General features: G+C 47.5%; 1 protein-coding gene across 1 annotated transcript in view; it reads right to left on the bottom strand.

Moving 5' to 3' along the window:
- Positions 1 to 309: 309 nt before the first annotated feature.
- LOC144160114 (salivary peroxidase/catechol oxidase-like) overlaps positions 310 to 25,851 on the bottom strand; it is a 32,168-nt gene continuing 6,626 nt past the window's right edge. The window contains exons 7-15 of the mRNA XM_077691720.1: positions 20,662 to 20,763; positions 19,582 to 19,692; positions 17,888 to 18,023; positions 16,731 to 16,940; positions 12,163 to 12,300; positions 7,402 to 7,626; positions 5,898 to 6,067; positions 3,186 to 3,288; positions 310 to 430 (exon numbers count right to left, since the gene is read on the bottom strand). Of these exons, the coding sequence (XP_077547846.1) occupies positions 328 to 430; positions 3,186 to 3,288; positions 5,898 to 6,067; positions 7,402 to 7,626; positions 12,163 to 12,300; positions 16,731 to 16,940; positions 17,888 to 18,023; positions 19,582 to 19,692; positions 20,662 to 20,763 (1,298 nt within the window). The 3' untranslated portion in view covers positions 310 to 327. The remainder of the gene's footprint in view (positions 431 to 3,185; positions 3,289 to 5,897; positions 6,068 to 7,401; positions 7,627 to 12,162; positions 12,301 to 16,730; positions 16,941 to 17,887; positions 18,024 to 19,581; positions 19,693 to 20,661; positions 20,764 to 25,851) is intronic.

Below are 25,851 nucleotides of genomic sequence, written 5' to 3' on the forward strand. Positions count from 1 at the left end.
ACGACACGCCATAGCGCCGCCCCTCTAAGGGGATGTCCAATGATTATCACTTCCAAAAAATGAAGGAAGCTCACATTTATAGCAAGAATGATAAACTAAAGGTCGTTGCGGCAGCGAAGAAAAAGAAAATCGGCTGCAATCGTGGATTTGAACCGTCGTTTTGGTCGTAAAGGTTGCGTACAGCTTCGCTACCTTCAAGTCTTGCGTCTCATTGTGAGCTTCCTTGATTTTTTTTTTCTTTTGTCGGGCTGACTGTGCGAAGTTTTGGAGATACGAAATAACACGGGAGGTTCGGTCTAGCTCAGATTTGTTGCAAACAAAATTTTATTATTTATGTTCTTTACAGCCGCCGTTACCGTTGCACTGAGACTTGTCGGTCCATAAATCAAGTCGAATATCCGGCAGGTCCTTGCAATCCACCTTTCGTTCCCTGCGTGTTGAACGAAAGGACGACACAACGCCAGAGTACAGACATTTAGTATAAGCAGAGTCCTTCAATGCTTTTCATTTGAAGGACGCTGGTATAAGCTTTGTTGGTGGGCGGGTAGGTCACGCTTTTGATCGTCTCGATCATCATCACTAGAGGAGAGAAAACTGAATGTGGAATTGGGTGATAATGAAGTAGGCTACAGGCGCGGTGTATTGCCAACACGTAGCTTACCCCAGGCTCCCTAGGAAATCTAACTTCAAGAGTTCGCGGCACATTTTTTTTTTCGTGCAAGATCAGCTAATAACAGAAAATCGAAGGGAATGAGCTTTCTAAGGCGTGCTATACAGAAAAAGGAACTAAAAGACTACCTCTGCGGCTAGAGTAGCGCAAGCAGTTAAGTCAACCCTCAACGCGCGTTTGTGTGGGAGTGTAACGTGGAACATAAAGAATAGTTTGCTCGAACATTCGTTTCTGGTTACTTTGCCAGCACTGTCGTCACGGCGTTCTGTCTTTTTTTTTTACTATGGTTCTATTGTAGCTATTTCTCTCATAGCTGCAACACCCGAGTGCACTTCACATTTGGTATCCCAGAGTTCCCCTCCGAGATATTCAGGCCTCCACCCTACACCGGACAGACGTTATGTGACGTAATGCTCGCCCTAGTAGTGTTATGGCATTTTACAAACATTAAAACATTAGGAGAGGAAAACACGGAATATTACATAAATATCAAAATACAGATTACATAGAATGCTGCGCAAGTCAGCGTGTCAGTCTTGAGCTAACAGATAAAGCTCAAAAAAATATCTTTAGAGGCGTTCAATACAAGAAAGGTTACGGAAACTCTAGTGCCACCACGGTAAGTTTTCGACAGCTCTAGCTATAGCGTGTCACGCCGAATCAAGCTGTTAGGTTTATGTTGCATAGACTCCGCTCACGGAAGCGTTTGGTTTTTCTTTAGAGCGTGCATTTGGCTCCGCTGCTCCTTGCGAGGTGGTGTCGGTCACATCGCTAAATGTAATAAATACATTTAGTGGTACCGTATTTACTCGCGTAATGATCACACTTTTTTTTCCCAGAAATATGATGCAAATTTAGGGGTGCGATCATTATGTGCGGTAAATTTTTCGGGAAAAAGTTTCAGCGCAGAAAACGCAAAATGCAGGTCAGAATGTTTACGATTAGTCTCATGAACATAATCATAAGAAATAAAATATAAAAACTCCACTGACCACCGAATGACCAATGATTGATGTAAAATGCAGTTTTCATTACGGAACGTGCCGGAATTGCGGAATTACGGAACGCGCCGGAACGAGTTTGCTGTGAGGTGAGAACAGGTCGACCAATAAGTGGCTGCTGTCATAGTGTGGGACATCAAGACGCGGCTTCCGACGACACAGCAAGCCGAGCGCGTTTTTTTATGTTTTATCAGCACAGTACGTGCATTTAGTGAGTTTCTTCCACACCAATAATGAACTCACGCTTGCCGATATTGCTAATATCATCAAGTCCGCGGTAATAACGTATCCATGTCAGCTTTGAAAGAGGAGGAAACTAAAGTAAGCACGACCATCGTCGTCTATACTTGGCACACATACGAAATATGGCTGCGGCAAGTTCAGGGTGCGATCATTGCGCGGGAAATAAAAAGTCATATTTTGGCGACGAACTTCAGAGGTACGATCATTACGCCAGTGCAATCATTATGCGAGTAAATACGGTATTTATTTACTGCTACATTATATCCTTAGACGTGCATCGCAGCAGTTACATCTGAGGTATTCTATAAGCCAATGACCCAAACAGGCCGAATTATTTTGTCTTTGATGAAAATTTTTCACCTCCTCCTATAGACCCCCTCACCCACTATGGATATTTAACGTGTCGACATAGCAAAAAATAGCCTTTTCTCGGTGCAGCTTGACATGGCATTTTACACATCTGACATTAAGATTAAACAGCGAGATAATACATTTTGTTTTAACATGGGAAAGATATGTAATAAAAAGGATTACCCCTTGCAATCCCAGTAAGCATTGCATGCGATCTGCACTTGATTGCAGCAGGGTCGAATTTCTCAACATAACCATTAGAGAGGTGAAGTAAACGCAGGGTTGTTAAACTGACGCGACATAAAAGCGATGGAATACGACGACGATGCCGAATAAGGCTTTCGACGTTCAAAGAGTTTCCATTACTACTACCGCCTCCAGAGTTGAGCCTGCGTCTTTTTAAGTGCGAATGCACTTTATAAGCGACCCTGAATTCCGTTGACCGCCGTCCGTCCACATAGCAACAGCTGCGGGTGCGCGCGCTCCTCGTCTTCCTTGGCAACGGGGGGAGATGGGCGACATGGCACATACCCACGTGGGGGATTGGCCAGGAATCTCCTCGTCTTCCTTGGCAACGGTGGGAGATGGGCGTGCGCTGCCTGGCCGCTGACATGGCACATACCCACGTGGGGGATTGGCCAGGAATCGGGCGTGAGAAGGGCTAATGCACCCGCTTAAAGGAGTACTGACACGAAATTTCAAAGCTGAGATCCGCTCTAGCAATCAAGTACAACGACAACACAAATAGGTGTCTGTGAATAAATGCATCTTTATTTCTTTGTAGTTGTGTGTGTGTGTGTGATCTCTCTTTCACGAACATTACCGAACCGCGCAAATTCAACTCCTGCATTCGCACTTTCACATTCTTCCCCTCGGGGAAATGCGGGGAAATTTTTAACTTAAAATCGCTGACAACTTACCGCGAGGGCAAACGGAAGACGTTTTTCTGGAGTTTCGTTTTGATTCCGGTGTTCTCGCATATGATCTTGGCAAGGGTTGTTTCACGCAGTGTCTTGAGTTGTTCTGTTCAAAAAGAAGACAAAAGAAAGAACCGGAAGAACCTTACATACGGACGAAGGCAAGGACAAATGAAATCTTCGGCTTTATCACACTAATCGAGCTAATGACACCTGCGCTAAAGATGCTTCCTTTGAGGCTAGGATACTAAAACACATCAGCCAGCGCGAGTTTAGAAAGTTTTTCAACAGTAGCTTGTACACAACCCCCCTCCCACTTAAAGAGGCAATGAACACAATGTACAACTTTGTTTATTTTGAAAGAAATAGCCTTTAATAATTCACTCAGCTCCATTCCAGATACAAAAGGTATATCTACTGAACGAACGCAACACATATTGAAGAACGTTGAAATTGTGTGCTACGGTGCGTTTTAAGACAGGAGTGAAGTAATGCGGGCCGGCTCCAAATATATAGTTGTCAGCGGGTTTACCGCACGTTATCATTCTAGCGATGCCATTAAACGCAACTAAAGGCCCCACTACAATCGCCTGGCCATGTCTCGTAATGGTTGCTCAGATCGGCTGCCGCTAGTCGGACAAAGAAGATTCTGTGACGGCATAGAGACGTCGCCGAAAAGTGGCCGGGGTGTCTCCGCCGCTTCATCTGTTTTTGTAGCGAGAGCTACAATGGCCGCATTCTGGCCGTTTCACTAGAGGCATTTTTTTACCTGAACTGGTTGCACTGGTGCAAGCAGTGCAGTATATGTTCATTTTTTTTACTAATCGATACCCCAGTAGCACTTTGCACTGGTCTGCACGCACTGGAGTAATCTGCACCAGTTCAGGTAAAAAAAAAAATGCCCCTACTGTGACCGGTGGCCGCACCTCGGTTCCCTAGCTGGCAGCGTCTTCTAGGGAACCTGCGGCGGCTAGGGAACCTAGCGATTCCCTAGCCGCCGCAGCTGGCACCGCCGCTCGCGCGCCAAAACAGCAAAAAAAGTAATAAAAATAGAAAAAATAAAAATAAAAATTAAAATAAAAAGAATTTAAAAAATAAAAAAATCGTACATATAGAAGGGGAGGGTCCGTGGGATTTGTCGTCAGGCTTCGTCATCGGAACGAAACTAAGAGGAGGCAGCGAGCCGAGGAGACGGAGGAAGAACGAGCCGCGCGCCTCGAGAAGCGTCTTAACCGTACAGAGAACCAAGATATGCAATACGCACACCCAGGCGTAACTGAGTTAAGCCACCGCCAAATTTTTCTTTGTCATCTCGATTTTTTTTTTGCAGCACCTTGCAATATTGGTATCATTGTTAACGGGACAAAGCACTCTTTTTAGTTAACTAAACTTGTATTTTGTTTTCATGACGCTTTGATATCGTTACGTTGTCAAGGACGACGCAGGTTTCTTCAAGGGACGAAAGTTTATTAGAGCGAACTTGTGCTCCCCCGAGAACTCAATAATCACACGAGAGGCGGCTAGCCAGTCAACAACGTGATGTGCACAAGCAGGTGTCGGCGGATCGAATGCCCCAGTGTTTGCCTTGCAAGCATTTATGTTTCGGCGCTAATCGTTTGATAAGCATCTGATGAGATATAGAACATCAGCGATCAAAGGTGAACATTCTATTCTTGGGAGGAAAGGGTCATACACTCTCCCAATGAAATCAGATAATATGCGCGGCCAAAAAAAAAAAAATAAATACGGAAACGCGTGCTCCGCTTCTAACTTAGATAAGCCAGCTAGGCGCGGTCAGACGCTGGCAAGAAAGGGCAAAAGTAAATAAAACAAAAGGTATATAGTTCATGGCACTATGTGCAGTCATGGAAAAATGAAAAGCGAACACGAAAACAAGAATAGGAACACAAAATTATCGCGACTTGTTTCCATGCTGCCGCATGGCTTAATTACAGTAATAGAGCTGGGAGATTTGGTTTTCCAAATATACCAATACAGTCTAGTCCACTTATAACAATATCCAAGTGCCAAGAAAATCCTATCGTTATAACCGATAAGTGTTATAAGCGGGTTGCGAAATAAAAAGATGCGACAGAGCTCAGAACATTTTATTCGCATGCCAGCAAGGTCGTACTACTACTAATTTGCGGAAAAGAAGCCACAATCGGTCACCTTTGTTTGCCGCGTGTGAAGCTATAGCGCAAATGTTTTTCAAGAACATCTATAGGTGGTTTAAATAGCTGAGGTAAATGTCCTTGGCGTAAACGAAGTCCCTGAGCAAAGTCCCCGAAAGACTGTGTCACGCATTGGGCCTCCTATGAAGACACTACCTGAGTAGGATGCGCAACCGCGTGATTAGAGTCGTCACTGTTGCACGTTTCGTGCACAATGTAACCGGGTTCAATCGTTATATCCGATATCGTGGCACCGGAACATTGTAATAAGCGGATTATTTTACCATAGAAAGAATACAAAAGTCGACGGTGCCATAGCTGTTCATCGTTATATCCGATATATTGTTATAAACGGTATCGTTATAAGTGGACTCGACTGTACTGTGTCCTTATTGGTTCTCACTAACAGTACTTTCGTTAATTTTGCATGTTCTGGTTCAGATTTTTGGGTTCGCATTTCATTTTTCCATGCGCTGTATGTGTTTCTTCCCCCCCACGCTCCTCATAACATTTATCACACTAGACAATGCTTTGTACTCACCTGGCGTGAATGATCCGGCCTGGTAGCCGTGCTCGAAGTAGAAGCGGTCGCCGTATTTCAGCTTCTTGAACATTTCGGCAAAGATGCATAGGAACGTGGGGCCCATGGCGGCGCCTTCCACTGCGGCTTCATTGAGGCCGGCCGAGAAGAGGTCGATGTCGTGCACGCTCCTGCGAGGGGCAAATATCCTTGCACGTCCTGCAGAGATATTTTTGGTGGATATAATCTGACTAGCAAAGCGTTGCGTAGCGTTCGGAATTCGCAGGAAAAATGGAAAGCCTGGCGATGCAGCCGCGCGAAGTTCGAAAACATGTGCCTCTTCTTTTGAAAAAGATCCGTATAACCTGCAGAGGTCAGAAGCTGCAAGGAATCACTCAATAACTACAAGAAGTTGCTCATCGCTTCCCATGGCCTCCAGCACGAAAGACCACTGTCAATTGGCTTCCGTAGGCGTTGTTGGATGTCGGATGCCACAAGGAATATGCGTTGCTTTCTAACGTCCACAGTGCAGGCTGTAATGTTCCGCAATGACTTAAAGGATTAGGCTGTCTGTACGAGCCCTGCGTCGACTGTGGACATTCTCTACGCGCACGCCGTTATCCGATATCGCCCTCCCACATATCTCCGTCTACGTTTCCCCTCTTCTTCTCACAACGCGGAGAAACTGGCTAGAGAACTCCTTCAGTAAGCGTCTCTGTCTTTCTTTTCCACGGCGACTGTTATAGATTCCTTGTGCTTTAAATGCCATCGCTCAGCTTGTCAAAAATGTGGTTGTTCAAGTCGCCGAGTGCGTATATAACTTTCCCATGGAGGGATTTCCAATAGAACGTAGACACCAACGAAACGAAACCGCTAAAAACTTTAAAAACAACGAACCGGAGACGTTTTGCTTGTGTGCGGAAAGCTTGTTCACAATGGGGGGAATAAGACCCCATTGGGAACAAGGTTCCCGTAGACATGCTGCCGAAACCTCTCTTGTTTGTTGTTTTTAAAGTTTTTAGCGGTTTCGTTTGGTCGGTGTCTACGCTTTGTTGCAACGTATCTCCCGACCAGACCGGCGTGCGTCAGACCCTCGACAATAGGAGAGACTTCATGAAACCTCTGCTGGGTCTGTTCCTCGAGTTGGTTAGGAACAGCGGTATGATGCATTCCTGTTCCTTACGTGGAGCGGAATAACCATTAGGGTCTTCACGTAAGCAAGCAGTGATACAAAACGGCACTGCGGCCCACGCGAAAACCCGTGGGCCCCCTTCTACAGGCTGCGAATTTTTCTGCGAATTCGCTCGCTGCGGCGGCGCCGCATGTGCGAAACAAACAACTATATTCGTTGCTGCGTCAAATTTCTAGATGTTTGGAACAGCCGACCTTCCCCCGTGAACGCCGCGAGGCATCTCCGGTGCTCCAAGCACCGGTTACAGCACTCTCAAGTGGGAAGCACGGGTCTGGTATTTTTTGTGCGTGTTTTTGCGCTTAATCTGAGCGCAGGCTGCACTGGCGGACTTACCCATAGATGGTCGAGTACAGTTGAGCTATGGCCCTGGGCATCAACTTTTTCTTGTATAGATCTTCGAAGGAGTCGATCGTGACGTTTCGACAGAGCCTGACGTAGTCGGAATACGGTGGGATGCCGTGGTCTCGGCCCCTTTGTAGGTCGGTGGCGAACAGGTCGTTTCCCCACTCTTGGGTGAGCGGTCGAAACATGTAGTTGGTCACCCCGGTGTCGCCGTACCTGCGACAGAAATTACAACCGTTATAACTGAGTTCGAAGCAACAAACTTTCGAAGTGAAGCGTTATATGGATAGGCGAAAGGAAAACCCAGCGTTCCTGTGTAGGCAGAAAACTCCTTCGGCCCTACCCCAAGCGCATGCGCTAAGAAAACAGGTTGAAATAGAGTTATACTCAGTGACAACTTAAGAGCGGCACCGGAAGTTGCCGCTGTGCCTTATCACCAAAGCCGGATGTTTCTCCGCGCGGCGCAAGTAGGGCGTTACTGGGAATATTTTGAACATGGCGGGAGCCGTTCCCGTGATTTTTTGGACTTAATATGCTTGTAAACGACTCCAGTGACCACAAACAAACTGCGTGAGACAAGACAGACGATATCACGCATTCATAGCAAACCCCTTTCAAAACGCGCGCGCACTGACGTCACGGGTCCGGCGCTTTGGTGGAGTGATACACTACATGAGGTGGTGCCGTTCTTGAGTTGTAACCGAGTATAGTGGTAACATTGGGGAGAGAGTGGAACTGGACTTATTTCAGAGCGCGCGCGCGCAGCGAGCTACTGCTTGAGGCACAGATAAAGCGACAATGCGGGCGCTGGCGGCGGCGGCGGTGCGAGCTGAGCAGCGTCACTGCGGCAATAACAGACACCGACTGCAGGTTACTTCGGAGTGGATAGGCCACGCGTCCTACGTGTACCCCCGAGGAGCAGGCAGCTTACAATCGGCGACACCGCTAGCCGGAACAGAAACTAGCTCGTCTACGCCGTGCCAGTTATACAGCCTGTGACAGCTTCGCTGGTTAACCGTATACACGGAGTGCATGGGCTTTGTCATTTCTTGATGTTATTATGTCTTCTTCGACTAAAGCTTGTGAAGGGCGGAGTAGCAGCCCTTAACGTTTTCTTTAATCTTTCAGCTGCCGCTATAGCATTCCTGATTTACACTTCATTAAAATACAGTCACACGTGTGGAGACAGCCCGTTCTAGTATTATGCCCCATTTTTATGATGAACTTTATTAAATGAGCATTAGTCTCTGCATGGAGAAAAGCATGGGGAGAGTGGTTTTATGTCAGCAAACACCGATGAGCATGTGGGATGCACGGCAGAAACAACTAACTACGGCCACAATAAAGGATTGAGCTGGTGTATGACGTCAGCTTCGGCCGATGACACAAAAGCTGAACGGTAAATTTTAGGGGCGAAGCTCCTAAAGCCATGGGTATGTCCATCCCTTGTGTCTCGTGGTACGTGACCGCCGCATGCTTTCGGAGATGTCGCAAAGTGGGCCGCGTTGCACGCGCAAGAACCGGCTGCAACCGGCAGCGCAAACTCGGCACCGGGAGCGCGAGCTTGTCTGTGTTCGCCAACGGAGGCGCGAGCGCACGTGCACTGCGAGGGGGAGATCACGCAAGAGATCACGCCACGAACGCAGGCAGTCGTTCTCGGAGATCGAACGAGACGCAAGGACCTTTGCTCGTTTCCTCTCGTCTTGTTCTCGCGCAAGTTCGCCCTAAATAAAAGTTCTTTCTTTACCGTTGTGTCCCATCCTACGTGACAAATTGTGGTGGAGGTGCGGGGTAGTCCTCGATGGCGCGGGGTCTTTCACCAGGTCTGGGCCTGGGAGCATTGACTCCGAAAATAAAAGTTGATTTCTACAATGTATGTACGCACACAGTCTTACGTCTTTCTTAATGATGTAATGGGCGAACTTTCACGGGAGAGTTACGGTTACCGATGATCTCCCCCTCTCGAGCTTCGCCTCACTTATCATCATTCATTCCGTGGATATGGCGTGATTTTTTCTTCAACCTCAAGGACCTGTAATATCTGCCCTCGTTTTCAACATTGTCCTCTTCCCTTTGCGCAAAAAACATCAAGCAGTCCTAAATCTTCACCTTGCATTTAACCCGATGACCTTACATTATGGACAACACAAAAATCAAGCGGAGACCAGCAAGACCCCCTGCAACTAGCAGGTGATGAAACAATCGCCTACCTTCAGCCCAAATATCTAGCATGAGAAACATCCCAATCAGCGCTCGTCGTTCTCAGGGCCCGCACAAGAGGGAGGCCGCCACCCTCAACTCCAGTTCCTCAAGTTTTCGTCTCTATTCAACTAACTCCTCAGATGCCGACAGCCCGAGCTTCTCAGGTTTTTCACCTCTAAAAGCTGCCTGACGACATAGAAATAGCCATTGTCTGAGCCACAGGCCACTCAGGCCTTGTCGGGAACGAGGTAGCACATGCTGCCGCCTGCGACCTTATTATCCGGGCATTCCCAACCTTTGGACAGGGAACCCCGATTGGCCCAGAACCTTCCGCAACTATAGTACAGCAGCAGCTATCGACCTCACGTGCAACTCAATACTCTCGCACTACACACACGTACGAAGGACGTATCTTTCTCCACACTCTTCACCAACCATACATACTCCAAGGACAGATAACAGAAACATTTCACAATCATATAATCTTCTAGAAGATATCACAATCCTTCTTCTCACCGGACTACCCGCACTGCAACTCACCCCTTATGACGTATCATCTCACATTCTGTTGCCCACACGACCTCCACCCTATTAACAACCCATCCCTTGAGCAGTGACAGTATGCGCTGACCAGCTCGGCTCCGGAAGTTGAAGAAGCTCTATTGCAACGAGCCCTGGATTCGGTGCAGGCTCGCGGCTTCCTGGACCTAGGAGGCTGACCACATCCCCGTCCCAATACTCCCTCGCTCAAATAAATGTATACACCTCCGCCCTAACCTTGTTGAAGGTGGATATATTTTGTTTGGCAGTGATTGGGGGTCTTTAGGTTTTAATCTATCATTTGATCGCAGGCGTGGTGGCGTTTCGCTCTTGCATGGGCAGCGGTAAGCTTTCTAAATCCCGCTGCGGGTGCATGTAACTACGTTGTCTAGACTGGTTGTAGCCAGAATGTCAATTACCGTTTCCTTACACACGTTGAAACGAGACAAGGGAACGGTTCGTACGGAAGCAAATAACCTGAATTTATGACACTCTCATAGATCATTTGGTTGTATCAGGATGGGTTATGAGTGGCTGCAGGCTCTCATAATATCACGAGGAGACAATGAAGAGGGCAGTGAAAGGTAGCTCTGACGTGTCAGCCTCCGACAATGAAGATACTTTGTGTGTGTGCGCAGCCTGCGCGACTACATCGTTCACCTATCTCATAGTTCGTGTCCTGTGTCCTGTCGCTACATAACAATATGATGTCACGGAATACAGGTGAAAAATGTCCCATTGCGCCACCGCCCACCATCGACGGCCACGCGGGATTGGCTGGCGTACGACCCGCGCGAGCTTTCTCGTGGCCGCCATCTAACTATTGTAAATATTTTGTTCCTGATATACCATGGTTAGTGCCCTGCTGCCGTGTAACAAACTTAGCCGCCATGTACAGTCTTCGTAAAATTTTCGAGGCCATGAAAAATGTTAACAGGCCGCATAGAATTCAAATTTCAAGCTTGCCTGTCCACCGATACACAAAGGCTTTATGGTAGAAACGTGGTAAAAGCTTTCTTCTTTACTGCGTAAAAATATTTCAGTCGCACAATAATATTAAGCTTTCGATTTGAATTCCTTGTGACTCAAAAAGTTTCGGCGTGGCCTAAAAAAATTTGGAAAAGGTTGTACAGATGTGGTCAGAAGTAATTGGACCACGGGAGCTGTGGCCGGACGCATATAAGCGCCGTGTAGCAGCACCGGCGGTAAACGAAAGGACGAGAACACGCATGCGCACCTGGCGACCGGGATAGCCCACCTGTTCATGTCAAAATACTTCTTTTAAGATGCATTTGAGAAGTCTTCGAAGCATAGTGGTCTTGGCGATGGTGCTGATAGCATAAACACCTAAAATATTTGAGGAAAAAAAGCTGTTACTGCAGGTCCTTGCGAGAGCGCCGCTTCTCCGGCAGGTCGCGTGCGCTGGAAGTGTGCCAAAGACGTTGTCAGATGTGTCTGTGCTATCAGCGCCGTCGCCGATACCAGTATGCTGCAAAGAATGCTTGTAGCTAGCTGAAAAGAACTCGTTTGATATGCATAGGCGGGCTTTCGTCGTCGGCGTGCGCGTATGCGCGTTCTCGTCCGTTCGTTGATCGCCGGTGCAGCTGCACGCGCTCCTATGCGGTTCAGCCACAGCTCCCTCGCTCCCATTACTCCTGACGGCACCTGTACATACTGCAAATACATCGACCATATCTCTTTGTACGTTTTCACGCCCCCTCTAACCATAGATTGTCTCATCTGTTCTGCCACCACGTAACAAAATGTTCTGAAACGTGTACAATGGCCGATAAGCAGCGTTTCGAGCCTACTATGAATATTAAGGACACGCCACGACCTCTGCAGTAAGTATATCGGAGATTGTTGATTCAGGTTTATGTCAGACTACAGCGAAAATTGGGATACTTAAAAAACAGTGACGGAAAAACGAAGCGCTGTAGCAGTTAATGGTGCAATGCGCGGTCTTGGTGATGGCGCATAAAAATAAGAAGAAAAAAAACGATCGGAGACCTGTCAGTAGTTTGCATTGGCTCGTGGATGAATCCTCGGAGAGCAGTGTCCTCGGTGGTGCCTTCATAGAAGTCGAACTGCTGGAAGTAGTTATCCTTGAGCAGGATCTCTCCTACCTGTTTACCATTTCGTCCGAGCCTGCATGTGAGATATGGCAGTGTTGAAAAAGTGAAGAACTGTAGCAGCCATTCGCATTAGTTCGGGACCAGCGTACAATCGCTGAAAAAACACCACCTTTCATGCATTTATTTTGTCGCTTAAATATTGAACTCCCGAAATCCATCAGTGGGGAGAGTGTGTCGGCGTCAGAACACCTCCTGGAATTTTGTGAGAGTGGCATCTCCCTTCTCCATCTTTCTGGGCCCCTTCCTCACCCATGCTATTTATACATCATATCGATATATTAGAAATATAAAAACTGCGATAAAAATGTCAGCTAATAAGGTAGCAACATGTTTAAGATGATAGGCGCAGGCTCTATTTCTTTTCATTCCCTTACTGGTGGCGTAAACACCCCCGGAGAAATATTTTCTGGCTGTGACACTATCCATTACACACCTGGTACATTACACTACCCATTTCAGTACTTTACCCATTACACCTGAGGGCTCATCGAAGCGAAATACAGCCGTGGCCCAAGAAAAAGCACGGAAATTAGTGGCGAACACAAAAAAGAACCCGCCGCTACAACCACTGCCTGCCCACAGATCCATGGGTGGAAACGTACAAAGCTCTCTTACCCAACAGTCTGAAACCGGCCCGCGCTGCCTTCTCCTCTAATGTTCCGCTGAGCCGACAGACGGTGGTTGTTACAATGCTACGCAGCTGCTGTCTGACCGGTACGCGTGCGAATAAGGGGTGAAAAACGCATGCCAGAAAAAATGAAGCCGTTCCACTCAATGTGAAAGCTGTGGGAAGTGCAGAGCAGTGATTCGCCATAATGGGCTGTAGCGCCGTTATCCGCTCACTGCTACCACCCAAGGCCATTCCAATTTCCCGCCTTCGCAGTGCTCGTGCGCCCCTTGCCTGAACTGCGCCTGCGGGAGTTCTGTTATTTTTGTGCTTGCTTTTCCTCCCGCACGTGCCGGCGTTGCACTGCCACTTTTTTGCGCTTACCATCGTAAAAACCAACCCAGCGAGCGTTCCTAACTAAATAAACGCGGGCTCTGCCGGTTATTTACGTATATTGTGCCTCAAGTGTCCCTGCAGTTTTTTTTTTTTTTGCGCTAAACAACGGGGAGATGTATGACAAGCGCCAGCGGTTCACGGGTTTCGATCGCTTATGACTATATAAACCTCTTGGCATTCGAAGCCTCTGGGTTACGCCACGACGAGGGAACGCCGTGTGTCTCTACTTGGGTCCGGCGAGCGAGCTACGACGACAAGGCGAGCCCCTAAAGTGCTGTGCACTTAAAACATGCGGTTGGGTTGCCCTTTCGGGGCGATTGGGAGGGACGTCAAACCTCATGACAGGTTATTGGTGCACTTTTGCTCATTTCTTCTCTATTCTTAAACGAAAATCAATGATTACATGTCGTTACCCTGAGGAAAGTTGAATCAAGGATTTTTTAGCTTGTTTCTCAGGAGGACACATCGTTCTTCTTCATAACGACGTGACCTTTATTCCCCTCTTTAGGGTAGGGAGCGTTTGTGAGGAATTGACTGCGGCGCCAAAATCACCGAAGCAAATAACGTTGGCTACTGGGTCGTTCCACGCCAAGCGTCGCAGGTATGGCACTGGACCCTTTCAATTTTTCTAAAAAAAAAATTCTTGTTCAATACCGCTTCCCGCAAAAGCCCTGGTTGTAGCTTGGCGTGCGAAGTTTTTTTTTTCTTCCACGCAATAACACTTTAATTATGCGGTGCCTGTGAAACGGCGTTCACTTTGTGAATTTATTTAAAATATTCTGGAGAAGGTGAAAAGGTGAAACTCTGGTTGTGGCCCGTGTGTTTTCTGGCCTCTTAGGCCAATTCCATGGTAATGTCATAGAGAGGTATGTTTCCCTCGTTTTTTGTGGAAGAATGAAGCCAAAATGGTGCTTTTTCAACAATTTACAAGAATATTTTTCGCAACGTGGACAGAACCGAACATTTTTTTGAAGTGATATCTTTTTGTGTACATTGCCTCAAAAATATTTTTGAAGCATTCAAGGGAAGTCGTTCTCGGAAAATAAATGCTAAAATGTGCAAAAACGCACATTTTCCGTACATTGAGACGCAAATTTCGCCTTGTGGAAATCGTATTAAAAAAACGTTGTATGGTTCATTTGGCAGACATTATGTCCTCCGTTTACGCCGCAAAAATCAGGATTGTAAATTTTCCTTTAGGAGGGAAATTTTTTTTGAAGATTAGTTCTGACGCATTAGTTCGGACGCATCTGAAGATTAGTTTTGCACCCTCATGCGTGACAGCGAACTTTTATTGCCAATACTTTTGATGCAAAAGAAGCGTCATGTTTCTATTTACTATGGTATCACGCTGGTACTGATCCAATAACTGCTCTTTTATAAAACGTAAATGCGTATATATATAGTGTAAATGCGTATTACAGTTTACCCGCATTACACGTGCGCCCGGTGCGCTGGGCGGAAGCCGGGAGGCCCGCACACATGAGCGCTCGGCATGTTGTTGGTTTTTTTATCTGCCGGGCGGTCGCCGCAATCTTGGCTGAGCTAAACAGCTTCGCTGTTGAAATATACAAACAGCGCGTCCTTCCGGTCATGACATTAGGAGCGAATACTTGGCGTCTTACTAAACAAATTGAAAGCACCCCTAGGTCGGCTCAACGGACCATCGAACATATAATTATACGGGAAACACTTAGGGACAGGAAACGAACTTCCTCGACCACGGAAAATCCTAGTTCAAATAAAAAAATTACACCATCTTCCCCTAGGGGAACCCTGAGTAGTATGCGAAGCAGCCATGGGGTCGACTGAAGTTCCCATTAGTTTTCAGTTCGTCGTTTCCGTTGACGTTCAGCTTCGCGTGCCTTCGTTGTACCAGTAGCTTCTCGACGTAGTTTGAATGAGTGAAGGACATAAGGCGCGTTCGTAGCACATGCTTCCGTCTCGGTTTGTAGCGCAGTGGGAAGAGCGCCACGTACCTCTCGTTGCGGCCAGAGAGTCGTGGGATCGAAACCGGGCGCCGCCTAGCTATTTCTTTTTATAGTGGACTGCGCTGACGTCATCCCAAACGCTGACGTGGCTGAAGAGACGCGCATGCGCAGTAGACTGCGGACGGCGGACAACGACAACGAGGGAGGGAGGGACACAGCCCCGAGAATGAGATGCTTCGCATCTAAAAGAAAGAAATGGACTCTGGCAGGCCATGTAGTGAGATGAAATGACAATCGGTGGAGCACCAGGGCAGCAGAGTGGATACCGAGAGGCGTATCTTGAAGAAGGGGAAGGCCAATAACTCGATGGAGGGACGAAATAAGGAAATAAGGAAGCAAAGAATGGACTCGACCAGCGCAGGACAGGATTGGCTGAAGGTCAATGGGGCACGCCCTGTAGTGGACCTAAGTAGGATGATGGTGATGATTATGATGATGTTATGAGCTCATCCGTTTTGTGGCGTGAGCTACACCGGCCGAGGTTGAGCAGGTTCGCGTGGCTCCTGGAGAGCCGTGCTGCGCATGCGCGAGGAGCAGTGACGTCACAGGGCGCACAGAACGTTGCTCGCTGCCCGGCGTCTCTCACGCACCCCACGCGCCCAGCATCTTCGCCGATGTCCGTTCCACACGTGGTGGCCCGGTCCACATTATGATCATACGAGGGGTGGCCGGGTGTGGAACCGATGGCTCGTGCATCACAGCAACACCGGCGTGCGCCTGTGGGACCAGCTTAGCTCTGGGGCAATTGGTGACGCTGCGCCGGAGCCGCTTGATAAATATACATGTGTCACATAATGCGTATACCGCGTGTGTGTCATTGAAGCAGCAGTAAGCATGATAATCAAGCTAATCCTAGACAACCAGGAAAGCTAAGAATAAGCAGCTGAACCTTAGTTCACGCTACGCATGTCCTGGCATAGGTGAGCTAAGCCACTGCTATTTTTTTTAATCTAGCAAAGGTCGACGTTAAAAAAGTTCAACTAAACTTCGCGTCTTGACCATGGCACAGAACATGCTCCTTCAGGGCGGGCACTTCATGACTAGCGACATGAACCCTTTACCGAAGCGAAGCTGCGGGCTTTTGATACGGCTTGAAAAACATCCGCAAGTTGCGTAAGCGCCGATGTGGTGGCTGCGGCGGCGCGTGCCGAAGATCAAATGTGCGCTAATCACCCCAGAGCTCGTGATTTGGCGGCTACTCCGCAGAGCCAGTGGCCCGAAATGATCCTTCGGTCCTGGCACAACCCTTGCACCAAGGCTCCAGGGACCCTGGCTAAACCACCTTTGGCTGAAAAAGCCGTGGCAAACAAAAAAAATCATTGTTACTACACTTTGTGACTTGCTACTAGCTAAGCTGTGCACCTCGAAAACTCATCGTCATCACAATTTTTGCTGCTGAGAATGCCCGTTTATCCGCATTCGTGATCGTCTATCACCAGGATTGCTCACAATTTGAAGTTCCCGTTGATGTCGGAATGACCGAATCGTAAGGCGGCCGCCGCAAACTCGTTGACCATGGTTGGGTCCACTTGGGGATCGTACTTCGTGTAACCGGAGCTACGCGGACGGAGCCCGTATCTCTTCGTGACCTCGGGTCCAATGATCTCGGGAAGCCACTCGTTGAAGACGACGTTCTGGTACCGGGACTCCACGATCCTCCTGGGCGAGAGATGCAGAACGGAGAGAAACGCAGTAGGGTCGGACGTGAGGGCATTTAGAAACTGCCCGTGACAAAACCGAAAAGGTGAGAACCGGACGCAGCAACGTGTTCGGGGCAGAAGACCAGATCAAATTACAATTACAGAGGTGAGAAACGGAACCCACGCACAGTGTGCGTCCTTGCGTGCATACGTGCCAGCGTGCGTGTGTGAGCATGCCTGTGTCTTTGTCCGTGTGTGTGTGTGCGTGTGGGTGAGCTTCTGTATGCGTGCGTACGTGCGTGTGTGTCTGCCTGTGCGTGTGTGGGCGAGTGTGTGTGCGTGTGTCTGTCTGTATGCTCGTTTGTGTCGGTGTGCGTTTGCTTGCGTGGGTGTGTCTGTGTGCGTGTGTGTGTGTGTGTGTGTGTGTGTGTGTGTGTGAGCATGCGTGTGTGAGGGCGTGTGGGTTTGCGTGTGCGTGTGCGTCCGTGGGGTGTGTCAGCGTGCGTGTGTGTGTCTGTGTGCGTGTGTATGCGTGTGTTTGTGTGCGGGCGTGCGGGTGTGCCTGTGTGTGTGCGTGTGCGTGTGCGTGTGCGTGTGCGTGTGCGCGTGCGTGCGTGCGTGCGTGCGTGCGCGCGTGTAGCGGACAGTGCCGCACTCTTGGGGGCGAGAGGGCTTCTTTCATTGCTCGGGACGACAATTACAAGGGCAGCATTTCCTGGTTGGGGTTGTGCGAGGCTTCTAGCAAAATTCGTGACGCGGAATTCTTCTACCACTTATAGGGTTATGCTTATAAGCCAGCTTTAATTTCTCATTTAACATCAATATAACGGTTTCGAAGAAGCAGGGAACCTTCGATGATGTTCGCGTGTTCCACGTTTACCAGCCATGCCAGGAACAAAATGGCCGGTATCGTTAAGAAGCAGCCGCTAGCTTCAGTTGCGCAGCCCAGATTGAGTAAATGCCCACCTGGTGACCTGGAAGGCGCGCTCGTCGTCCCAATGCGGGTTGATGGCGCACAAATTTCCGGCGATTCTGTTGTGCTCCCTGAAGAAGAGCGTGTGCAAAGTCACGAGTCCCAAGTTCTGGTTCAGCCTGAAGTCTCCTGCAGGAGGCGTGCGCGTCAATAGCGGCCGCGGACAAGCACTGCACAGGTCTAAATAACCTTTGAAGTTGAAGTTGAAGTTCATTCATCAAAAGTAAACGGTTACAAAGGAAGTTTACAAACAAGGGTCCCGAAGTCAGCGACTGCACTGGGACCCTCGATGATGAAGTACACGAAAAACGTTACAGAAGCAGCCGTGGAAGCGAAAACAAGTACAATAAAACCTAAGTGAAGAAAACAAATAAGCAAAAAGATGTAGTGCATGGTTTTCATATAGAATTTACTAAAATATTAAGCTGTGTACATACAAACGGCATTAAAAAAGCAAATTATCATTATACACAATTAAAAACTAACGGTTTACAAAAGTACACAAAAAACTACTGTGTAAACAAATGACGAAAGTCAAACCAGCAAAACCAAGAAATTAGGAAACATATCAGGTTAGAAGAAGATTTTTAGAGATTTTTTAAAAGCTGTGATAGAATGTGAAGACTTAATATTTAGTGGTAGGCGGTTCCACAGATTAATGGCGGCAAAATGAAATGTTTGCAGGCCATAATTAGTTTTTACCTTAGGTAATAACAAGTTGTTATTCAAGGCAAATCTAGTATGTTACGATTCACTAAAGTACCTACGTCAAGAAGTTCAAAACATAATTGTTTGTTGAGTAGTTTGAAAAAAAAAAACCTATGTTATAATCGAACAATGCTGTGACAGATAAAACTGAGTTTCGCGGAGTAGAGGTGATGCACTTGAATGGCGAGGGCTGCTAGTAATGATACGCAACGGTTGTGAAGTAATATTAACACGAAAGTCTTTATTCCCAGATACACGAAAATTTCAATGAAGTCATATCCGTCACGGAAAGGACGCCAGTACGCCTTTGCCGAAGCGAGCCGCCAGCAGGACGTCGCTCGCCAAGCACACCCACAAGACAGCCGCCGACCCACAAATCATGCTCAGCTGCAAATTTCGCTGCACATTTCACTTTGGTGTTTTACCGATTCCTATGGCAGGGCAATCAACCATAGTTTTTTTGATAACGCTGTAGGCACAGTACTAATAAGGTAAAAACAAGCAGTAAATACAACAGTGATAAAAGTAATGTATTGGATAATGCCGTAAATGCAACAGTTATAAAGTAAATGCGAACAGTAACTAAGTACTAGATTAGATAAGCCAGTGAATACAACAGTGATAAAGTAAATACAAACAGTAAATGCAACATTAATGAAGTAATATGGCAAATTATACTGCAAGAACAAAAATGGTAGTCGGCGTTCCAGCGTTCTGTATTGTCACAAACTGATTCTCCCATCGTAGTATGCGACCTTATTTTGTCAACGCAATCAATCACCTCAAGCCGGCAAGACTTTTTTTTCTGTAGAAATACGCAACAGTGCGGGGTGCAAAAACCAAACATTATACAAAAATTGCCTAAGTACTTTCGTATCTTTTTCAAAAAGCCCGTATCATCTGCAGAAGTGTCGTGGCCGTTTTGATGGTAGTAGTGTACTTCCATGAACGCGTGTACTTGGGACGTTGTCGTGCTCACCTGATCTAAAGCAGATCTTGCCTTCGGCGGGGCTGCTGCACCTGTCGTTGTCGGGATCGAGGCTCTGGGGCAACAGAGCGTAGCCTCCCACTGTCTGTTCCTTCAGGAGGCCTGTGTGAAGGGAGGCCAGCGTTGTCCGCAAAGGCACGAGGAATTGCTTTTTATAACTCATAATAAGTGTAGGTCGCACGTAGCTTTTTCGCCACTCTGCCAGGATAACCCAGGAATTTTCATTAAAACATTAAATTTCGTCATTAAAAAATTTAACTAACGTTTTTAAGCTATCCTTCCGCGCCGTGGCAGAGTTCATGATAAAGCACAAGTTCTGGTATTTTTCAAACGTATGCGGGCCATGCCACCAGCACCAATGAAGATCAAATTTCATATCGCATCCCTCACAGTAGAGGCAATTGGGATATTCTCAAAAAAAGAGCGGAAATAACCAAGCATTAGAGTATTTGAACGTGAGTCGGCTTATTTAGGTTGATAAACCATTACATTGCGTTATCTCAGCATCAGCCTTCTAGTAGGGGTTTGTTTACCTTTCGCGAAGGTCCTACGCTTTCCTTATATAGTATACAGCGTGTCAAAGATAAAGTCGGATTATTTTTATTGGGTTTTAATGGCACCCTTATCACTTATTGTATACAGAGCCAGCAGGAGAATGCCATCTGTGAGTGTTGAAACTGCCGGGGCGGGGCAGGCCAGCGTATTGAATTATGGAGGGAATGCGGGTAGGCACCACTTCGCGTAAATACAGTATGTCAGAGTTAAAAAAGGTTTTATTGTTAATGGGGAATGCACACCGTCAACTAGGTTAGTAACAAAGTTAGTCAGGCGTTATACGTACGTTAACTGAATGCGGCGGATCTGTTATTGTTTTAACCAGGGTATAACGTCATGCACGCGGGCCTTTTACCTACCCTCTTTTTTTGCTATGTCGTGTTGGGGCCAACCGTTGGTTCATTTCGAACGAGCGATTTAACGCACAAAGATCACTTTAACTGTGACGCTAGTGCGTCTACTAAAGTAAAATAATTCGCTGTAGAGTGCGGCACTAAGCAGGCTTTAGAAACGTACCACCGGAGAATAATCTTAAGGCGTCCGTGATCTCTTTTTTGATGCCGTAAATTTGTGAAGCGTCAATGAACGACGTCCTCGAGTCCATTTGCTGCCTCGGACCTGTGGAAGGAAGATTACGCGAATGTTCATAAAGCTGTTGATTGAGCAAGGCAATTTGTATTGCACTGTTTACGTAAATGTTTCGAGGATTTGTGAGATTTTTTTTCTGTATTAAGCGCATTTCTTTGAAAACGTAAAAACTGAAATTGCTCTAGCTGTGATCAGAACACATTACATAACTGCATTAAGTTCCGAACATGTACGAACATCTAAGGAACAGAAAAGTAATCTCAAGAAGTGGGCGTTTTCTACAAAAATTTCTATTCAAATAAATCTGCCTGGAATATATACAATAACGCACATGTTTTGCAAGGATTTTGTTGGTCACGCAAGGTCACGGCTACCGTGGCCGGAGCAGGCACGCGGCCCCGCAGGGGTTGCTGCGGTTGGCGCTGTCGTCTGGTTGCTCAGCCAAAGAGTGCGAGGAGAACTTTCGCTCTCGCCTTCGCTGTTGCCTGAGCGCAGGAACTTCGCTTCAGCGCAGGAACTTCGCGCCGCGCTTGTGCAACACCAGCAGTCGTACTACGAAGTCAAGAAAGGAGGTTTTCCTCGCTCCCTCAAGCCCCGCAACCTGCCGACCGCGGTAACCCCACCGCAGCGCCCCTGTTTGGCCGCGCGCCTACCTCGGCCACGGTTGCCGTGGCCTACAAAATTTTGACAAAGACTGTACGCGTTGGGCTAAATTGGACAGCTTTTGGCAAAAGCTGTGTTTATGGGAAATCCACCTGGCTTTGCATCAAGCTGGCGTGCTTTGCCTACGTACTTCTATCTGTGAAAGGCGGCCTGTAGTATGAATAACTTCACTAGGAATATCACGGATAAACCCGGCGTTGTTATCAATGGAGTTGAAGTAACTCTACAGCGCTGCAGCTGTTTTGGATGAATTAGAAGAGATCGTGTCGGCCAACCATCTTATCCTAGCATTCACCATGTCATGGTATGAAGGGCATACCCAGGTGCACACTGGCCAAGGACATTGGTTGAAGCGCACAAGCAAATCGAGTGAAATGGAACAGAACTCAGCATTCCGTCTTCTTCTGTTACTGCCATCTCAACATTGCCGCTGCATACAGGGAATATTTTCAATGATTAGAGATAAGGGTGCGGAACCCGACGGGGCAGCCTTGTTCTACAGTGTATCAATTGAGGGCAATGTTAGCGCTTTGTTGTGATCAGCCGTTGGCCCCGGAGTACACGCGAGAGCGACGACCGGCTCGTGATCAAGCTCGCAGTCGAACATGGAAAAGCATCCGGCTGTGATCGCGCTTGCATCATGACGCAGTACATCGCAATGTGGCCAGAGCAACTACTCATTTTTGTATTATCAGGTTGAATAATCCTCTCCCAGTCATCTGTTAACGTCTGCATCATGTGAGAGTCCTTAACACTGCAATACAGTAATCCAAAACGAGTGCAGAGTTTGAGCATTTAGCAACATACTTCATGAATTTTTCTTGCAACCAGTGCTAGAGGGTTTCGAGGGTTTCGACCAAATTTTCATATGCGCTTTCTGTGGTCCTATACACCACTAGCGCCATTTGTGGGCATTTTATAATACCGCTGAAACCGAAGAAAACACAGAGAGCCTTTCGCGAACTACCTTTGGTGACACGATTCATTCGTGTGAATACGGGTTCGTGTATAGCAGGTTCACAGTGCAGCATAGCCCACGGCACGTTTTAGGCAAAACACCAGTACATAACCGACCATCACAGCGGTCTGATAACCATTTTGAAAATATAGACTGGGATTGGTCAAGAATGTCATGGCGTCCCACGGTCGTGACGTCACACAGTCGGGACGTTGTACGTGGGGTTTCGAAAAAACCCAGAAAAATTACCTTAGAAACTCAGAAAAGTTTAACTAACCGAGCACGCGCAGCTAGCTAGCCTCGAAAAACGGGTTTGATGTTTTATTGCGTTTCTCAGATGAAAAGCATGTTTTGATAGCGTGGCTGTTGCGTCTAGGTGCGCGGGGTTAGTTGTTCGTGCCGACCTATTTTCGTTAAAAGTTAAGGCTTTGAGAGTGTCTACGCGGAGCTTAGATGTGTGCATGTTAGTTTCAAAGAAAAAAACTTCGAGCAGAAACCTTTAAAATTATCTGTGGATCGATTTCTATGACTGTGGTGTCGATGTGTTTTCTGTTCATTCTGGTGTCTATTTAATACGTTCATTTCCAAGTAGTGGATGGTATTTGGGGTGCCTATGACACCTAATTGAGCTCGGCGTACGCAACTTGTCTTCGATCGGGGCCAAGAGATGGGGGGATGCAGAGTGTGTTTTGATCTCTAAGCAGCTCAACCAACTTTTGGCTGCATGCTTTTCTTTCATCGACACGGCTGGTGTGGCGGGCGCATTCCTCGGGGAGCGCAATTGGAGTCTCAGACTCGCGGAAGAGAGTTTCGCGCGCGAGTGAGTGAGCCGCCACATTTTCTGGTATCCCTCGATGACATGGCACTCAGCGGTTGCGGTAGGAGAGGCGGATCGCATTCTGGCGGTCAGTCAGTATCAGTAGTTTCCGTCGGCCGATGGAGCTCCTGATGGCATCTGATATGGCTAACGCTTCCGCATGACCAGGGTAATGAATTCTCAGGAAGCGACGAGTACCTTGTACGTTCTCGTAGTACGCCCCGGTCGCAATTATAACGTCGTCTGATACGGTGGCGTCGGTGGAGACAGGTGTATAACCCTGGTCTATCTTCTGCGCCACTAGATGGTGGGTTGCACGCGCTTTGTGGGCTCTGCGCTCATGGTCGTTTTTCACGCCTGTGTGGTGGGGGATAGGATGTACAGTTAGCCTCGGCAGGTGCTCCCAGGGGGAGGGGGGAGGGGGGAGGTGCGTCTTGCAATGTTGTTTTCTGGTTCCCCAATTTGGAACCTGAGTCAACGGAGTATAGCTTCTCCCTGTCTAGAGGCGCGCAGACGAGACTCTTGCGCTTCTTTGTTGATGTCTGTGCCGAGTGAGATTGGAGTGTGATTTCCCATTCGGCGAATATCGTGGAGTGGGGTGTAATTTGGAAGTCCCACGGCAACACGAATAGGTTTGCGCAGTTGCGTTTCTAATTTGACTTCCTTAGTGCGGGTCAGCCGCATATGAGGGGATGCGTACGAGATGCGGGGAATGATGAACGCCTCGAAAATTCGCAGTAGTTCGTGTTCTTTTACCCCATGTCGCTTCCTTGAAATCCGTTTCATCATGTGCCTGATCTGATTGATAAAAGTAGTGATCGTTTTAACTCAACCGTCCGCTTTGCCTTGTTGTTGAAGCCAAACGCCAAGCATTTAAGTTTCTTTTTTCCTTGCTATGGGGATGCCATCTAGTGCGGCCGGCTGGACCATCCTCCGCGACATTGAATTCAGTCATAGAGGGGGAGTAGCTGAGACCAAGTCTTTCATGTATACGGTGACGACGTCAATTGCGTCCTGTGTACTATAGTTGGTGCTCCTGGTGTCCGGGGGAGCCCTGACAGCACCCCAACGCCAGATAATCGGCATAGACTTTGAAGTGAACGACGGCGATGGAGTCTAGCTTGATGGGCAGATCTTTGAGGACCATGTTAAAAAGAGTTGGGGAAAGAATAGAGCCTCGTGGTTCTCCTTTACTTGATTCGAACGGGTCTACCAAGTGGCCGTTTATAGGACCGCCATGGTTCCATGGCTTTAAAAAGTTCCACATGCGCTTATATATTCACTCACCGCATTGGGTGCTTTGGAGGTTCTGTAACGTGGCTTTATGACTTGCGCTGTTGAATGCCTTGCAGATGTCGAGTGCTACAAATGTTCTCAGTTGTGCGCTGCTAGGGGAGTCGCAAACATCGTGCTTGAGGCGGAGCATGCAGTCCTGAGTCGATACGTGCACCGCCAAACTCCTGTAATGTCTTGGTGCAACACTGCCTTGATGTTTATCACCCACGTGAGGCGCTCTAGAATTGTAATCTCCGCGAGTTGGCCGCAGCATGACGTTAGTGATATTGGGCGGAGACGTTCAAGGTACTTCAGTAGTTGCTCCGGTTTTAGTATAGGCGTCATCATTTTTTCAGTCCGTTCTTTAGGAGCTACGCCATTTATCCACGCTTCGTTTACCGGCTGAAAGAGTTCCTTTAGGGCGTTTTTTGGTAATTTTTATATGTGATTCAGTCCTGTACCGGTGCCGTATGTTTCTGTATCTTACTTAAGCAGAGAGAGACGCCGCGCGTGGCGCGGAGTGTACACAATTTGAGAAAGAGACGGCGGCGGTGGAAGGGAGTTTAAGTGGGGCTGTAAACGTACTCCCTCCATACGTAGACACGCTCCACTGCGCAACACGCAATGTGGGAACGCTAGCTTACGAAAACCAAGCTTACATAAATCCCAATACGGTCGGCTTCACCTTTAGACAACAAGGTTTAAGGTGCAATATCAGCCATCTTATATGTAAAATATGGAGCCCCTGGGACCTTTTTCTATATTGTTATAATTTTTTTTGCCATACGCTGTGAACACGCCGCTGCAAAAATTGCCGCCAGTGTGAGACACTGGGATCTTCTAGCCATTTCGTTGATAAAGAGAAGGTGATAGCATACTGCATGAGCTCATACAATGCGTCTTTCTCGGTAGCGGCCGGGAGCCAAGTGGTTGGTTCGACAATCAGACAGAGAGACCAACATTTTCTCTTTTCTGTACCCAAAGGCTGTCATCATTTTCAAAGCGTTTTACCGTGCTGCTGTTGGCTGCAGCAACGCCAACAACTGCGTTCATCTGGTTTGCACCGCAAAGGTCCGGTCAACTTTGGGTGGTTGAGTTAAAATTAGCTCGCAACAGGGAAAACGGAAAGTGTCATGGTCTGCCGCTAAAGGCATGAGGGGCACTGCGAACGTGACTCAGGTTGCATGACTGCTCCGCTGCTGCTAGTGACTTATTCGCGCTCGTCGTGCATGGAACATATTTCCTATGTATTTCCTCATCGTGTTTTAGTAAAAAAGCACAGCCTGAACAACAACAACAAAAAAGAAAAACTCTCGGTGAAGACGATTCATCTAAGAATTCTGTGCACTGTGAGGCAATCTCTCAATGAAAAATTTCGGAATTCATATTTTATTGAGCTACGCTT

Source organism: Haemaphysalis longicornis, unplaced genomic scaffold (assembly GCF_048455015.1).
Source record: "Haemaphysalis longicornis isolate Haplotype H1 unplaced genomic scaffold, Haemaphysalis longicornis Haplotype H1 scaffold_10, whole genome shotgun sequence".
Classification (NCBI taxonomy): domain Eukaryota; kingdom Metazoa; phylum Arthropoda; class Arachnida; order Ixodida; family Ixodidae; genus Haemaphysalis; species Haemaphysalis longicornis.